This window comes from Apostichopus japonicus, chromosome 21, assembly GCF_037975245.1.
Source record: "Apostichopus japonicus isolate 1M-3 chromosome 21, ASM3797524v1, whole genome shotgun sequence".
In the NCBI taxonomy this organism is placed as follows: domain Eukaryota; kingdom Metazoa; phylum Echinodermata; class Holothuroidea; order Aspidochirotida; family Stichopodidae; genus Apostichopus; species Apostichopus japonicus.
Window position 1 is genome coordinate 6,622,588 of NC_092581.1, and position 18,313 is coordinate 6,640,900.

The 18,313-nt window shown below is 37.3% G+C and overlaps 2 protein-coding genes across 4 annotated transcripts in view; one reads left to right on the top strand and one right to left on the bottom strand.

Moving 5' to 3' along the window:
- Positions 1 to 6,900: 6,900 nt before the first annotated feature.
- LOC139962596 (histamine H4 receptor-like) lies at positions 6,901 to 11,129 on the top strand. Its single transcript, XM_071962723.1, has one exon. The coding sequence runs from the start codon at positions 7,140 to 7,142 to the stop codon at positions 8,319 to 8,321; it is 1,182 nt and encodes a 393-aa protein (XP_071818824.1). The 5' UTR covers positions 6,901 to 7,139; the 3' UTR covers positions 8,322 to 11,129.
- Positions 11,130 to 13,964: 2,835 nt separating this feature from the next.
- Positions 13,965 to 18,313, bottom strand: part of LOC139962595 (trifunctional purine biosynthetic protein adenosine-3-like) — a 46,254-nt gene continuing 41,905 nt past the window's right edge. For all 3 annotated transcript variants that reach the window (XM_071962721.1, XM_071962722.1, XM_071962720.1), the window contains exon 17: positions 13,965 to 18,080. In XM_071962721.1, the coding sequence (XP_071818822.1) occupies positions 17,895 to 18,080 (186 nt within the window). In that variant the 3' untranslated portion in view covers positions 13,965 to 17,894. The remainder of the gene's footprint in view (positions 18,081 to 18,313) is intronic.

Sequence of the window (18,313 nt, forward strand, 5' to 3'; positions counted from 1 at the left end):
TCCTTTTTATTCGTCGAAAACGGGATGAATGGAAGGGGGAATTGCATTCTCCATTTGAACTAAATTGGCTCGGTGTAATTGTTTCCGTGGAGGTGGGGTGGTTGCGTGGACATGGCGGGGGGGGGGGGGGTCGCAAACAACACTGTACACGAAATATCTCTATATCCACTTCTCAGATCGACACGTGACCTAATCGCCTTCTCCTCGCCCCTTTCCCTTCTTTAGTTTGATATTCCAACTAACTTGTCTACTAATTTCTCACCGATCATCAAAGTAAGGGGAAGTATGACCTTCATTATGTACCATGAGTCAATGAGTAAATGACACCCCCTCCCCTGCTACCATGCCCAAACCGGAACCCACTATCTGTTCGTGACGATTGTGTCCAACAGCGATGTTTTAAATTCTGGAATAAGAAAGACATTTCGGAAGCTTACATCGATGTTGGTGACTAATGGATTTTTTTGGTAACAATTTAAAATTGTTATTTTTTTATTGAAGGATGAGATTTAGTAAGGGAATGGGATGTTTTTGTGACCTATATTTCTAATAGTGTAGTGGAACAGGTTCAACAGGGATGGCATCGTCAAATATACCCGCCACTTTTCGTGGTCGCCAATTTTCGTGACCGCCACACTTTGGTTTGCACTGTTGCGTAAGCATTAAAATATTCACCATTTGGTAATAGCAGAATTGTTTAAATCTTAGTAAATTCAGTACATATTTTGATTTTAATTCCGTCTGTGGTTGAAACAGCCATCCCTTGCTTACAATTGATATATTTGTTATGCCGGCGATAAAGTTCAAGGTCTGTTATATACCGAACAAAAACGTTTTTATAATGCACAGATATATGTCTACCACGTTTTTCTTGTAAAGACATTTTGGTTACAACCATGAGATATGAACAGTCATTATGTCAACCCGGGGAATTATTATTGCTATGTGCATGCTACTGTAAAATATAGCGGAAATTAAGTAGATTTTTACCGATATAGATGTTTAGTTGCTGAAATTAAATTACCTGAAACGAGTAATCGCATCTCAGAATTGGGAAAACTTGGTTAAATCGATGTCCCCCTGGCCAACTTACTTGGTAATTATATTGCTCGTAAATATCAAACATAAGACATAGCAAGCATCATATCGTTTTCTCCCTTTTCTAGTGCGAAAACACTTGTGAAGACACAGTAGGTTAGTGTTGGCGTAGTACATATGGTCGAGACCTGACCTTGGAACCGATAAAAAAAACCTGTCGTGATCACATATCGATACTTTCGAGGCAACAAGTCGACATTTCGACTTGATAATTATATTTTATTTTCCAATGTCCTCTCTGGGCCACCGTAAGCATCTCTACAAGGACATCAAATTCTGAATGGAAGGAAGACCTGATGTGTTTCAACAACATGTGCATGTCTAACAATATGATACACATGTATGATACACGTGTATGATATAATATGATACACGATCAGCTAGATCGGCGGAAGCTTCAGCCACATCAGCCAGTACATGTACCTGGCGTTTCATCGTGTAGAACTGTCACGGATACATTTAGCAGAAGGGTCGGGCAGTTTCATGCATTTTGTTCAAGGCTTCATTCCGTGACTACCGTGATGTTGTGAGGACACACTGCTTTCAAATCAGAATGAATAATTTAGGGGGTGGGGTGAGGGGGTTGTCGTTACTATCGTCCGAGACAACTCCCTATTATGTGCACATATATTTTGTTATACTAAAGAGTGTCACTATTGTATAATGTGCTACTTATTGCTAGCCTTGGGTACGGTAGGCCTAATGAAGAATCCGCAAGTCATTTGATGTCAACCAGTGAACGTTGCACGAACAGATTCGAGGAAATTCGGATGTCTTTGCTTTCTGTCGAATCAGTTAGTTCGGTAGTAAAGTTGGCTTCGTCCATCACAGTCCTGCGTCTGTATTTGTCTTGCCATATTGTCTTTATTAATTGATTGCATCTTTACAAAATATGCTACTTGTCTCAGGTTTCCATAATTGAGTCTAAAATAGTATTAAATCGCACCGTGAACTTATCGACTGTCTCATGCTGTCATTTATAACTGTAGAAATTAGTGAAATAGAAGAAAATAATTGCGGACTGAACCTCTTACAGACCACATTAGATTTAGATTTGGCAAGCCTTTAGTATCAATCGTATTTAGTGAGAGGAATGTAAAACTGACATGCTCATATCGGTAATGCATTTAATCTTACATGTGAAAGGTGCTTTAATTTCAGTCCATTAATCTGTATTTTCAGACGCTATTCACGTGATATTTGGTATTGATGATTCTGAGACAGCAGCTAAGTAATATATATCATCAATTTTTGGGTGGAAGTGACAGCTGACGATGCAATTCTAAATTCGTTAGTTATATATTAATGGGGCCTTCTTTTTGCCTGTAACATCTACAAACATTAATTATGCGTTCATATATTTCACTCTACATAATGACATATATAATGGATTTATGAGGAACACCACTGCATACTGGCATGCGATTTAAATATGTCGCATTGACATGTTACAAACATTGTTTTTATTTGGTATAGGCGTAGGAGACAGGAGGCTGGGGCTGCAGCACACCCCCCAGGGCCGTCTTAAGAGATCACCGGGCCCTGGGCCCGGCAATGGAGCGGGGCCCCTCAATCAAGTGAGTTCGAAAAAAGTTGCGTGAAAAATTGACATCCTTGACAATCGCTCAAGCATAGACATGCCTGCATTTACCACCCCTCCCTATGTCGCGCATAAAGCATAAAATTTGAGCTGAATAACATACGTGATATATCTAAAAGCTGAAATACATTATAGAAGAGTAATCTTCCAGTTGCCCTCCATCCCTTCCCTAACAATACTGGACTCACCATTTGTAGCACCCTTGTGTTGAGTCTTTCAACTGGGGAAACTAACGGAACTTGCGGCATTTCTTGATCGTAAACTGTTGTATGATTGGCTGAAAGTCAATCTTTTTGAGGATGTCGCTTTCTATGCACATGAGAGAGAGCCTATTAAGTCGCTGTTGCCCCATTCTGTTCCGGAGATTATTCTTGATTAGTTTTAACCTTGAAAATGAACGTTCCCCATTACAATTTGTAACCATCATGCATAGGACAATTCGGAGGGCAATTTACCGGATATATTCTCCTGGGTGAGAATTGCATTGAAAAAATGACTGGTGCTCGGACCGCGGACCCGAGTTGTCTGGTGTTGTAAGCCTTCGGGGCATTGTATATTCCAGGGTTGCCAACTCAGATTCGAATATTTAATGTCAAACTCTCAAGTGTTTCCATAACAACTCCCTGGTTTCACCAACTCTCGTCACAAGTTGTCAAGTATCGAATTCAATCAGGCATAATGGCCTATTCAATAAGTTTTCCTCCCAGATTAAGACATGGGGTTACTACGATTGCGAGGCCCCTGACATCGCGGGGCCCTGGGCCCTGGCCCAGTGGGCCCATGCGTTAAGACGGCCCTGCCCTCCTCCCCCAATCAAATATTTTTGTGAATTTTTTTCGGGCACCTACTGAAAGAAAACTAAATTGAAATGTGTTTTTAATGGTTAAACTGATATCATTATCATCATTATTATTGTAACGATTTCCCAAAAATGGTTATAACACGGCAAATGATTGTATGTAATTGGCATGCGATGTAATAACCGATGCACGCATATATGATATGTACAATAAGATGTTCAACGCGCGTATGGAACGCCATTTTAACATTTATTCAATAATTACGGATATCTCTAATTCATTTCCGGATGTCTCTAATTCATTTTCAGATATCTTTAATTCATTTCCAGATATCTCTAATTGAAACATATTTGAGATATCAGAAATTGAATTCGAGATATCTGGAATACAATTAGAGATATCCAAAATTCAATTACAGATATCTGGTGTACAATTACATATATCTGGAATACAATTACAGATATCCAAAATTCAATTAGAGATATCTGGAATACAATTAGAGAACCCCAAAATTGAATTAGAGATATCGAAAATTCGAATTAGAGATATCCAAAATTCAATTAGAGATATCCAAAATTCAGTTTCCTGTGGAAAGCCATTTTAACATTTATTCAATAAATACAGATATCTCTAATTCAATTTTGGATATCCCTAATTCTAATTCTTGATATCTCTAATTCAATTTTGGATATCTGGATATGAATTAGAGATATCTGAAAATGAATTATAGATATCTGTAATTATTAAACAAATGTTAAAATGGCGTTTCATGGACAATGGAACGCAATTTTAACATTTATTCAATAATTACAGATATCTGTAATTCAAGTTTGGATATCTGTGATTCTAATTCTTGATATCTCTAGTTGAATTTTGGATATCTCTAATTGTATTCCAGATATCTCTAATTGTATTCCAGATATCTCTAATTCGAATTCTTGATATCTCTAATTCAATTTTGGATATCTCTAATTCAATTCGAGATATCTTAAATAATGTTTCCTTTTTTGATATCTTTAATTTATTTCTTGATATCTTAAATCAATTTGAGATATCTTAAATAAAATTCAAGATATCGAAAATGCAATTTCTGATATCTCAAATTGAATTGAAGACATCTTCAATAATTAGAGATGTCTTTAATTCGAGATATCTGAAAATAATTTAAGAAATCTGTAATTATTGCATAAATGTTAACATGGCGTTCGATACGCGCGCGGAGCGCACGAAAAATTGTGGTTATATTTTTCGGGCAAGTCGTTACCCCCCCCCCCTCCCCCACCCAAATCAAATTGGGCTCCTATGTCTATTGGTTAAATACAAATGGAACCACCGAGAAGCAGTATGAGAATATTTGTACATTTGTCATTTTTGCAGTAAAAGGTCATAAATCAACGAGATCGAATGCTTTTCTAAGATCCAGTAAAATGGATCTTAGAAATGGATCATGGATGGACCATGTGCCCTTCTCCAATAACTTCTTATCCATTTATCTACCATTTTAGCATTGCGTTTCGCATGAGTGATTAGCCCTAAAACCAGTCTTAGAATCTGATATCTTTCAATATATTCATATAAAGCTTTAGGTACGCTTTTCCAGGATTTTGGATACAACCGGTAATATGGAAATAGGTCAATAATTGCTCATATCGAGAAGAAAACCATTTTTAAAAATAAATGGGAACTAATTTGGCTGATTTCCAGTTGGATGGGAATAAATTATTACGCCTGCCTAAGTTAATTACATGCGGAAACTTGGAGCAGTACATGGAGCACCCATCTTACGAATATAAGAACTAATTCTGTCCATACTTGGGCCTTTGTGACGTCTAGACTGTTCAGATACTTTCAACGAACTCTTGCGATACGTCAGGAATATTAAAACAGATGTCGCTTGGTACTTTTGAATCAAGATAACTTTAGTTTTTGTGATTAAGTACTTGTTTGCCAAATAGCTTTGGCATAGTCTTGCATCCTAGAACTAACATTTCTAAAGTTATTCCTTTTAGAATGTCGAACAAGAGCTGTGGTTTTGTTTCTCTAAAACCGATACACCTGTGGTTCTGTATTCTTTGCATCATCTCGGTTTTAAGCGCTGATTTTATTTCTTCACTGAACCATTCTGATCGGAATTTCTTTGAAATCTTTTGTTGGCGCGTGTTATTGAATGTGCTTATTAACAATACTCCCATACTTTTTGATGATTACCTATGCTACAGTTAATTTCAAATCCTCTCCTGATAAGCTAGACTTCATAAAACTGGTATAGGAAGCTACGACTCTGGCAGAGGGAGGGTGGCCCAGCGACTAAGACCAGAGGGGAGGGTGGCACATTGTTTAGGAAACCGGTAGTTAGAGGGCTTGTGAGTAAAACTCCGGTAGTAGGCCTTAAAGTTACATCCGGGGGGAAACCCAACCACCGCGGAGATTTTTTTCTTTTTCTTGGCTCGATATTCCTGGGAGAGTGGTTTTGCCAGAGCTGGGCAGCTTTCCCTTCTTCTTGCTGGTTTTAGTTGAGTTTTTTCGCTTCCATTCTGGACGAGAATACTTCTCTACTTTGCACCTCAGTTTTCCCTGTTCTATTCTGCTTTATACTCCCGCCAACCTGCAGAAGCTGTACATTGCACAGCTCGATTAGGCTTGTTTCCCTATCACAATATGATATATTGCAATATCGGTCATTACTGTATGTAATGACTAAGAATCGTAACTTTTCCAAAGAGTAGTTTTACATACAGTGTATGCGGGCTGATTCCAATTTAATATTATTCAAAATAATTTGTTTACTTATATCTACTGGAAAGAGCAATTGAGCTGTTTTCTTCTTCATACGTCGCTCTTTATGAGATTAATTGAAGAAACCATTAGTCAGGAGACGTGCCATCTTTGACAGATTCAATGAGGCCGCACCCCGTCTTTAAAGTACTCTCGTCATTTGCGAAATAAACTGAAAAACCTCGCGATTATAGTTCGGAACTGTAGTCAGAAAAGGTCGCGATTTGGAGGTAATGCGTGTATCAAACGGCGGCATATTTTTAAGCTTGGCACGCACAAGATTAACAAATGTCAATCCATATCAATTAATGATAGTTCATTTAGCTGACCATTTTTTGACGCAATTGTTCATTCGTATTTTTTTTTTTAACTTTTAAACTAAAACAGCAGTCTGAGCGTTTAACGTCATACTCCCAACTTGAACCGCCACCCTTTAAAACCACTTAACACATTTACTACTACAACTCCCGCGCATTGTAAACAACAGCAGTGATTTTCGAGGACATTGGAATACAATAAAGCGTGGTATTATTAACGCACGGTGATTTTCAGAATATCGTCTAATTAAAATGCTTTAAAAGCTTTCTGTTAAACGAGATTGAAGTTATTATCGATCCCCGTCTCCGATGTGAACGAAGATTGAACAGGAAGTTTAATAGCGGAAGTTATCTTCGATGGTTATTATTGAACATAAAAATGAAAGTTGTAAATACGCGCTCGTTTTACTGTACTTGTGAGCGAATCGATCGATGGCGACTTTCTGATCTACAGTTTAGGTTACGAGTTTTAAGCTGACATTCTGGTGGCTTTCATCTAGTTATTTGCTGGATTATACATGCCAAGACTTTGGCCCAGTTACATTCAAAATGTCAGAATTTTCTTCCAACGATTTTAGTTACCACAATTTTACAAATGACACCACGACGAATCATAACTGGGTTTTAGAAGATGGAACCGACGGTTTCATGATATTACCAATGTTTCTCTTCTTCATTTTGTTCATCGCTACGCTGATTACTGTAACTGGTAACTCACTGGTCATTGGTGCTTTCATAAACGACGTAAGGATAAGAGAGAAGCCATCTAATTTATACATTCTAAATTTATCGGTTTCCGATTTGATTGTCGGAGTATTTGTCATGCCTATTTATCTCATCGATAAGGTGCTCCCGATTCATACTTTATTTCCACAATGGGATGAATTCTGTGTTTGGTGGCAGCTGTTAACATTATTTGGACTGCTTTGTTCTTTCCACTCCATTATTATAATAACTTACGACCGATACAAACTGGTCCGCGATCCTTTTTCTTACGTAACACACCAAACTTATCAAACAGCATTCAAATTTTTGACGGGTAGTTGGGTTTTCAGTTTACTGGTTATCATCGGATACTTTCTCTTTCTATTGCTACAACCTAATGAAGCCCATAAACATGAAGCCCATAACGCATGCGGTGTCTTGCATCCAAAATTTTTCGAGCACTTTATTTTGAGGTACGGAACGGTTATAGAGCCTGTTGTTCTTAGTTCTACTTTGATCGGCTTAAATATCGCTATTGTTGTACATCTTTACCGACGCTCAAAGGAACTTGCAGCTTACAATACCGACGAAGCCACGAGCAATCCGGTCGAAACCTCACTGCAACAGCAGGAAATGATGGGAGATAGGTCAAGTAAATCGGAAAACAAGGCTGAACTTGTTTCAAGAAAAGAGGACACTTTTGCCAACAAGGATGAAGGCTTTTTGGAATCGACGAAACACATCGGTCCGCGAAAACTAAAATTTGGCAAAAACGATTGTATCAAGCATTTGAAGAAAAGTCGGAAAGCTATCCACAAATTATTCATTTTGGTATCTGTTTACAAGATATGTTTTTTCCCTTGGTTTATTGTCACCATCCTTGAAGCTTTTAGTTTTGAAGTCAACTTTACTATAATCGAGATTGCTAACATTTTCATGTGGTTAAACTCGATGGTAAACCCATTCTTGTATGCAAGTACCAATATTCGTCTGCGAAGAGGAATGCGAAATCTTCTCAGAGGATAAATACAAGAAGGGATATGAAAGTCTGCATATCAGAAGTGGTCGAAACCAATAAGCCCTGCGTGGACTATTCAATCAAGATGAAATCGTAAAGAATATTAATTTCCGTCTTAGTTTCCAAGTGTTCCTTAGTAGAACTTCACATCTGTAGTTGGCTTGTATTTTGGGAATGGATTACGTGTAAAGAAAACAGCAGAACGCAAACAACACTTGAAGGGATGCCTTGTGCACCGGTATTTGATGGAGCATGGTTGGGGAGGAGGTGGTTAGGGCGACTAAATAAGCTTAAACGGATGTTAGATGTTAATGGAATTATGGATAGTTTGACATCAAAATTACAATGGAGTAATCGTTTTGATGTACATAATGCGATGTAAATTATATGTAAAATATTAAGTCTTAGCTATTAAGCCTTGGCTATAACATCCTGTTTAATTTTGTATAGGGGTGGGGGTAGGCATCAATTGGTCAAGTGACTGATATATGTTCTTACATAGACTCCAACTATGAAGAACTCATCGAATTACATGTTCTGGGAGTCTTGCTCAAAAGTAGGAAAACGTATCATGTGACTTGCTCCCAGGTGCTCCCAACATGTTATTTGTCAGTTCATGTTTGATAGACCAGAGAATGCCACTACAACAGGCCTCTATGGTAAACTTGAGAATAGTTGCATAGGTTTGGATGATAATGATGTTGAGATTTACTGTCTCTGTGTCAGAATACATAGACCCTGCAGGCTACTATTCGAACATCTACTGTCAGAATCTTATAGATTGCTTTCCATGGTCACCACTACCATATGGCAAGGAGACTTGCTAAGGAATAATTAATTCTCTCATCTGCTTCTCATGTCTATACATACCACTACCATATGGCAAGGAGACTTGCTAAGGAATAATTAATTCTCTCATCTGCTTCTCATGTCTATACATTGTGCACAGTTATGAAAAACTATGTGCGTTCCAGTTTGATTGTTCGAAAGAAAATACTCAATATAACAATTTTTGAATTGTAAATTGCGGTATACATTGGGAAAAAGGTACCATTTAGCTATATTATATTGTTTGCTTAACTTCACAAGCGATGTGGTAGCTATGAGATGACTTATATTGTTGTCGAGTGATACTAAATAGAATTGAATGCTACAGGGGATCATGTCACATGACCTCCATGGTTGATATGTTTTCTGCACATCTCCTTATTGGCCTAGTCTGTCCAGATTTATAGATACACTGATGACAGAATTTTAATGATGACATTATTTCTAGGGCTATATATTGAGATGCAAATCTAAGTATTTAACGTATTGCACAATATTCAGATACAAGGTCAAGAAACTTATGAGATTTGAATATCTAAATATGTTAACATTATGACATTCACATGAGATGCAGTATCTAAATATTTAAAATTTGTCCTTTTTGAGACGCTATATACTATTGAGATATGTCAGAGGATCTGGAGATCTTAAAATAGTTGAGATATCCAGCAAAATCTTGTTATCTAAACCCGGGGAGTCAATCCCAATTGAAAAGTGGGGGGCGGGGGTTTTGGGGGACAAAAACAACTGAACATGGATAAAACTAAAGGAGTGCCTTGGAGCAAAGCCTTTATGGGGTGGGGTCCCGGGTTCTGCCTTAGGACCCCTGATGGGACCCAGGGGTGAAGCCCCAGCAGGGTGGACTCACATGAGTCACATCTACAAAAAAGATACTTGCAGGCCGTAGTTTGGGTAGAATATGTAGGGGCAGTTGAGGAACATCGGAAACATTATGTATCATCCAAATGTTACATAGTGATGCTTTGATGTGCATATACAAAGGGGCCTGTTTTAGGAAATTTTTATGGTGTAGTAGTCTAACATAAATAGCAGTTAAAGTCACTGTGGTGTAAAAAAAAATTTCAGCTTCAGCCACTAAATGCTAATGGTGATGAGTAACAGCATTATTGTTATTTGTTTTGTAATTTTATGTTAACATGTTTTTTTGAAAATGAATGTGCTAAGAGATTGTAGGGTAATTACCTTTTCCTTGAAATAAGCTAAGGTCTGCAAAAGGAAAACTTCAAACACGATACCTCTTTAGGTAAGAAAGAGAGGTGGCTTGAATTTGTATAAGTTTGGTTTGTCTCCTATTAATTTATATAAGTTTGTTTTATCTCCCATTAAGTGTATCAAGCTAATACAAGTATATGATCGAACCATCATTTTGTTTGGGACGAAATGTAAACTTGGTCAGTATCTTGACTTCACAATTGTTTGTGATGGTCAACTGATTAAGGCCAAACATTCTGTTGTTTACCGGTCTGGAGTTAAACCAATACCTTGATGGTGAACAAATTGTTCTTGGCATTATTAGTAAAGCAAATTCTCGACTCAAATTCCTCTACAGGCAAGCTAATTATTTTAATCAAAATGTGAAAAAGACCATCTGTACAGCCCTTGTTCTTTGTCTGTTCGATTATTCCATCTCATCTTGGTATGGAGGTATATCTAAGTACCACGCTCGTAGATTACAATGTGCCCAGAACAAAGTTATCAGATTCATTCTGGGTAAAGATTTTTATTATCACATTAACCATGCTGACTTTAAAACTCTTGGTATTTTGAACATCAACACTAGGGCTGAACAGCTTCGTCTTAATCATGTTTTTAATGTTTTCCATGGTACCTCTCCAGTTTATATGAGGGAGAGTTTTATTAGAGTAAATAGTGTTCATAGCCATAACACAAGAGGTAGTATTTTTAATTTTGAACTTCCCAAAATTAAAATGCACAGTGCTGGGTCTTTTTATTACAATGAATTAAAAACTGGAACAGGCTACCTGAAAACATAAAATCCATCCTGCTGAAATATAATTTTAAAAAAGATGCCAAAGCCTACCTTTTAAATCATATGAATGTCTAGCTTGTAAATATCTTTCTTTTTTACAGTGTTTGTATGCATGTTTTAGATGTTTTAATAGTTTATTTCTTATCTTTTGTATTTTTATGGTTATAAGGACCCCTTTGGAAATAAGCTTTTAGCTTAAAGGGTTATCCTTGGCATGTTATTTTCTTTTTGATGCATTTAAGTATATTCCCATCTTGTATTTTAAATGTTTTTCTTTATGTGCAATTTTTGTTTGTATGTAGATGAAGAATGATATCTTGCCGAATAAAATCAAATCAAATCAAATCAACAATATCAAAATCACTTTCTCAATTATAGTGACCCACAAATGTCTTACCACAATGTCGATTTATAATACAGATTACAACATACAGCAGAAAACTGTAACATGCAGAATTGACTTCATTCCAAGGTTACTGGTCAAAACCAAAAAAAACTTATTATAAATGCAGACAAGGTGGATACGGCACCTCAAAAATTATGGGCAGAGCAGTAGTCAATAATTATTTAATTACAACTACATAACTTCATGATGAACTCTTCTCTGAGTTAATAATATAAGTAAAACGTTGTTTGAGGCTCAGGAAGGCCCACATTTGTACCTACAGGTAAAAATATCTTAAAGGAAATACCAAAACTAAACATAATTAAAGGTACTCCTTTATTTACAAGTCACAATTTTCAAAAGACTTAACATAAATAACATAACAAAAATTGCTTGGTTCTGTGTACATTGAAGTCTGCAACATTATCCTAAAGAACCACAAAATCTAAACTCAGCCATCAAAATAATACTTCTTAAGCATTTGCTAGCTTGGGACAGCCAAAAATGTCCCTTAAATCAAGTATGGTATCAGGTGCGGATCCAGGGGGGGGTCCAGGGGTCCGGACCCCCCCTGCTCTTGGCAGAAATAAAAAAAAAGATAAAAAAAAAGAGAGAGAGATAAAATAATTAAATTAAACGCCAATTTTAAACATGTAGGACGTCACAAGGCGGTTATCCTTACAAGTCAGCCAGGTGTATCTTTTCCGTCAAATAAACTTTAGTGTGCACGCGTGCTACACGTGCAAAAAATGCCTAAAAATCTCAATTTTCAGACCTAAAAGTTTCAAAATTGAGGTGGTGTTCGAATTGTTTTGGGCGGTGAGGTGGCAGAGCGGTAGGCTGCATAGGATGCGCCGACGAATTCTTCATGAGAAATCGTTTTCTGCGGTGAGAAGGCATAAAACTGTTCTCCGATCAACAATGGGCAAGGAACGTCTAACAGCTCTTGTTCTCATGAACACGTATTATAACACTCCTATCGACACTGACGAAGTGGTCCGAAAGTTCATTGAGAAACATCCACGGCGTTTGTTCTCTCCAATCTACCATGAATAGATCATCAATAAAACTAGCTAACTCGTACTGATGCAGATACATTTCGAGTGAGTTTTTGTAGGTGCTTTGAATGGCTAAATTGAAGGGGGTTCCCTGTTGTACTTAAATATCCAAGAATTTCACAATGGATAGAGGGAAACCCACTCCCTATAGACCCTAGGATCACTGGAGGCCAAACCCCTCACCCTTCCAGAATCCTGGATCCGGCCCTGCATCAAACAGTGGTGACGGAACGGGAGGGGGATTGGTGGCTAAAGGCATTATGATTTTTGTATCATCTCAACTCATCTGATATGTATTACCATATTTCATAGATTGTTTTTTTCTCATCAATTGAGAAATTGCAGACATGAGATCCATATTTTCAGGCTAGGTACATGCAGCTTAGAATACTCGGGAAGTGCCGTTTCCGGCCATCTGGGGGGGTTTGTAAAGCCAAAAATTTTCTGGTACGCTCCGCGCCAACTGATGGTGGCGCTCCGTTTAGATAGTCTTTCGATCAGGCGCGGCTGGACCAGTCAGACCCCCCCCTGTCAAAAATCCTGCATCCACCCCTGGGTATGAATATTATAATAGCAAAGTTGTAATGAATCATGTGGAAAGTACCATGATGTTAACTGAACACGATGATCCAAGTGTATAAGGTCCGATACTACTACCCTTGTAGTTTGATAAGCGTGACTGGATTGGTTTTAACATTGGAAGTCAAGTATAGGTTTGTACTCAACATTTTCAATTGTGGGTAAATAAGCCATGTCTAAGTCAGAGTTGACATTGTAAAGAGACTACAATTCCCCGACCTGCTCTTTCACTTTGACCCATTTTACTTTTTCAGACCATTCTGTTCCTCATATTATTGTAATGACAAGGTATTGATGCTAAGGGCACAAAGTTTTCTTGTCACTTCCTTTAATTAAAACATATAGAGATGTAACATGTTCATAAGTTTATGATGACAGTGTTGACATCACATTGTTCCCTTCAGTGACTTCAATGTGTACTTCTTGTTGTATTGAAGTGTTCGATGATTTGGACTTTCAGTGTCCCAATTCTAACAATAAACAACCTGATATGTTAAAAGATCTCCATCCAACTGAGGATATCTATGAGCTAACATATTGCTTTTACTTTTACTACTCATAACTGGCACATAATGGCAACGAAATGATGCCCACCGTTCATTTGTCTACTTTACACAATCTAACAGAAAGTTTCGTTTAGGTGTTTTAATCAAGTCTACTGAACTGAGTTAAAGTTTTTAGCATCAGCAAAAGCCTGCAAAATTGAAAATACTGTACTCATACGTTTGATTCTTCTTGAACTGAAGACAATTTGATGTATGTTTTATTTTATGATATTTATATATGTATATATATATATATATATATATATATATATATATATATATATATATATATACCCAGTTTTCTATGGCACTGTTAGAACCCAAACGACAGGGGCCTCTGCATAGTCGCTGAAGATTACAATTGTCAGTATTAGCTAATCTTCAAGCATTTGTAAAGTATAATTGTTATTAGTGTTCAACCGATTATGCATAACAGAAAATACCGATTACCGATTATTTTTTCCATAATCGTACCGATTCCGATTCCGATTATTTGAAAATGAGAAAATATCCCGTATATACGAAATCGGCAATAAAGTTTGACAGAAACAATAATTGTTGTGATTTTCCCCTGTTTCCTTTTGCTTCGTTGTTATACAAGGCTCTAATGTATGTATGTACCAAATTACCTCTGGAGTTTCTCGGAAAGAAAAAAAAAGTGTTTTTTTTTTTAAATTTCCAAAATACGGAAATATGACATCCTACCTAGTCAGTACTGTGCTAAGCGAATGGCCTAACCACCTCGACGTGAATGTCACCTGCTAATGGCTTGAAATGGGCTAAGAATAGTTACTCAAAATATCCATCTCAAAAAGTATCTCAGACAAACCATCCATCTTCAATCTTTACCAAAGTGTAAATTTTAATTACATGTTGCCTTCATTCCGACATTATTTTCTACTTATTTTCAGTATTATACTGTTTATGAACAAATAGAAATGTTACGAACTTCAAGTTAAACATACCTATTCGTTACCTATTTAACTCGGAGAAGGTTTAATTAGAAAATGTAAGCTTAGGCCAATCAAACTGAAAAGCAAATTGTACCATCGTAACTTGTTTAAAATTACTCTAAAATGTAATACCAGATTGATGTAAAGAAATAATAACAACTAGAAACTACTCCAATATAACATTCCCTCTGTAAGATATATCACTTACAGTACCTTCCAAACAAATGCCGATTTCCAGCAAATTGAAAGTTTGCTACGCATTTTTTTTTTTTGCAAACCGATGGTTAGGCTACATTTCTCATTGACTTAGTGTGGTTGTTAGGCTAACATGTGGTCGAAGATTGCAGTTTCCGTGGATATTTTTATTTTTTATTTGCGACACAACTAGAGCGAATTAACAGATGGCAAGGTTAGATTTCCATGCAGTTGACTTAGTGTGAAGTAAGACTACCATGTGGTCGGAGATTTGTGAGGATTTTAGGTTATTTTCGCTGATACTGAAATTGCTTCGTGCACGCCGTAATTTTCCACGGTAACTTCCCGGGGATTGTGCGCGACCCTACCGCACTGCTTCAAATTTGATGCGGAATGTGAAAACTGTTTGCGCGATTCGCGCTGCAACTGCAATTCCTAGCTAAAGCAAACGCATGTCACAATTAATTTTACACAGACACCTGATATAACGAGGGCGATTTTCTTATATTTCTTTTTCACACTCGTAATTGTGCTTTAGGAGGGCTTTTTAGCACATCGCTCCCGCTTATTTCCGACCCTGTCAAGCACATTCGTTAATTCGCGAAATTGGTATTGCTGCTATGCCTACTGTGCCAAGAAATTTGAAGTCACTAACCACGAGGGAAGCAAAATCGGCGACCCCGGCAGCGTAAATTGATGAAAGTATACACTGTGAAAGACGTATATAGAGGGTGTCTTATTTTAATATTTCGTAGTAAAAGAACAAACCTAATACATAAGCTGATATTTTCAACTTCCATATGTTTTTGAATAATGATATTTTCACCTTCCATATGTTTTTGAATAATCGGTATGAAATAACTGGTATTCCACGTAATTTTTACCGATTCCGATTATGTTCCGATTATGCAATATTCGTACCGATTCCGATTAGGTTAATCGGTTGAACACTAATTGTTATATATGTGTAATTGCTCCAATCCAAACAAGTGTGTTTTTCTCATGCCTCTGAGGATACTGTTCATGATTAATGCTACATAGTTTAACGATGATGGTTGGGTTTCCTCCTTTAAACACCAACTATGGAGACAATTTTTTTTGTTTTTGTTTTCCATTAATTTGGGAGTTTATATACCCATAATCAACATGTGTAAAAAATAATCTTCGAAAACCTACTACAACCCATCAAAAAACGACCACGAAAATGGACATTTTGGGTAGTCACATGACATGAACCTCTGGAATGTCTGAAAACAGAGATTGACGTCATTGTTGGTACACCATGAAAATCAAAGCTGCAAAAGGCACTGTTTATACACGGATAGTGAACAATTGTACTGTATTTGACTTCCAATTTCGAGCATTTGAAAAGTTGTTAGCGTAAAACAAGAATACATGAAGGTAAACAACTAGTTTTAAGACAATTTTAAGCAGAAAATTTAGCAAAATGGGTTATTGTATTGGCAAAATTTCCACTCAAATGGAGGCATCGTTTACGTAGCGGAGCTGAAAATAGCATCAAAACTGTAAAAATCCCCCAAAACATGTAAAGGTCACCAGAGGTCAAATTGAAGTCAAGGGTCACCCAGATGCAGGTCGACAATTGGATTACATTGAAGCAACTCCCAACCCTAACGGACATTTCGTTCTCAAGTTATCGCAAAAATACTAGTTTTTTATCATTTATTGACCTTTGTTGACCTTCGATCACATTACCGTTATGTTTGGAAATGATCCCTTACCCCATTCACAACTACTCCCAAAATATCAACCATGTCGGACCCTGTCAATGGGAGTTATTGCTGTTTTTAATATATTGGTTTTTGGCATCTAACTGACCTTTGAGGGCACCAAAAACAATAGGTATCTTCCTCTTACTATGGGCTATCCACCAGTAAATCAATGCTTAACCCCCACTGTACCTGTAACCAAGCAGTAAATAAGTGCCTACCCCCCTGTACATGTAACCAATAAGTAAATCAATGCTTAACCCCCACCGCTGTACATGTAACCAAACAGTAAATAAATGCTTAACCCCCACCCACCGCTGTACATGTAACCAAACAGTAAATAAATGCTTAACCCCCACTGTACCTGTAACCAAGCAGTAAATATGTGCTTACACCCCTGTACATGTAACCAAGCAGTAAATAAATGCTTAACCCCCCCACTGTACATATAACCAAGCGGTAAATAAATGCTTAACCCCCACCCACCGCTGTACATGTAACCAAACAGTAAATAAATGCTTAACCCCCACTGTACATGTAACCAAGCAGTAAATAAGTGCTTACCCCCCTGTACATGTAACCAAGCAGTAAATAAATGCTTAACCCCCCCGCTGTACATGTAACCAAGCGGTAAATAAATGCTTAAACCCCCCTCCCCCCAACTTAAATTACATGTAGCCTCTTGAGAATCTCTTATAAGCCTCACCAATGTTAACATACCTATCCAGGTTCCCACAACAATATCCATTTCAATTATCATAGCTGACACATTGCACGTTCTACCTTCCTAAAGCATTCTCAAATTAAGCTGAAGAAGCATTCCTCTCTGAGCAGTCATAACCTTAAAATCATAGGACCCTCTGACTTCACTCTAAGGAACTTTTAAAGTCAAGATGGAATGTTCAGCCCTAAAAAAAGCAATAGCAACGCTTACCCAGAGTGCTACCACTTTATCTATTGTTCTGTTATATTCAAAGATAAAAATCTGGCTGATGGAAGGAGCAATTACTACTGCTTCACAAAAGTCAGAGATAGGATGATATTTATTGTTAACATACATAGTTGAACTTGTACAAATTATATTGGCATAACTTATCAGCTTCTTGCTTCCTAATAACACCAATGAGCATTGGAAACATTCCACCAAACCAAATCACAAGTGCTTCCTTTTTTTCTTTTTTGGCATAAATTAAAGAATGGTCAAACTTTGTTATCATATTCCTTTGTGCAGAGGATTTTTCATGAATGTTGGTTTGTTCATGTCACTGCTCTCACCACTTTTCTTATTCCATTCTTGCTAGCTCTGCCATTCCACTTTCCCATCGTTTCCATACCTCACTTTTCCAGAGGCCACCAATTGTAGAGCTTCTGGATAAGCTATCCACTCCATCTGTCGTATTCTTGTTGTAAGAGACTCCTCAGAATCTTCAGGGAGAACAGGGACAGCCTTTTGAACAATGATGGCTCCAGCATCCACTTCCTCCTGTGAGATGCATGGAAACAACACATATAGCAACAAAATGTACTTAAAATAAGAAAATATTACTCAATGACCACATTACATGATTAAATAAGTGATTACATTAACATTAGCGTCAAACAGACAGCGAAACAAGATTTAACCCAGGGCCTATAAAATTCAGCCATTGTATGGACCTTTCAATTAAACATCGGCACTGTAGCTGCCTTTCTCTGCATTGTCCAATAATGGTTACA

Bases quoted from the DNA above. Each gene is read 5' to 3' on its own strand.
- LOC139962596 (XM_071962723.1), top strand. From the start codon at position 7,140: ATGTCAGAATTTTCTTCCAACGATTTTAGTTACCACAATTTTACAAAT.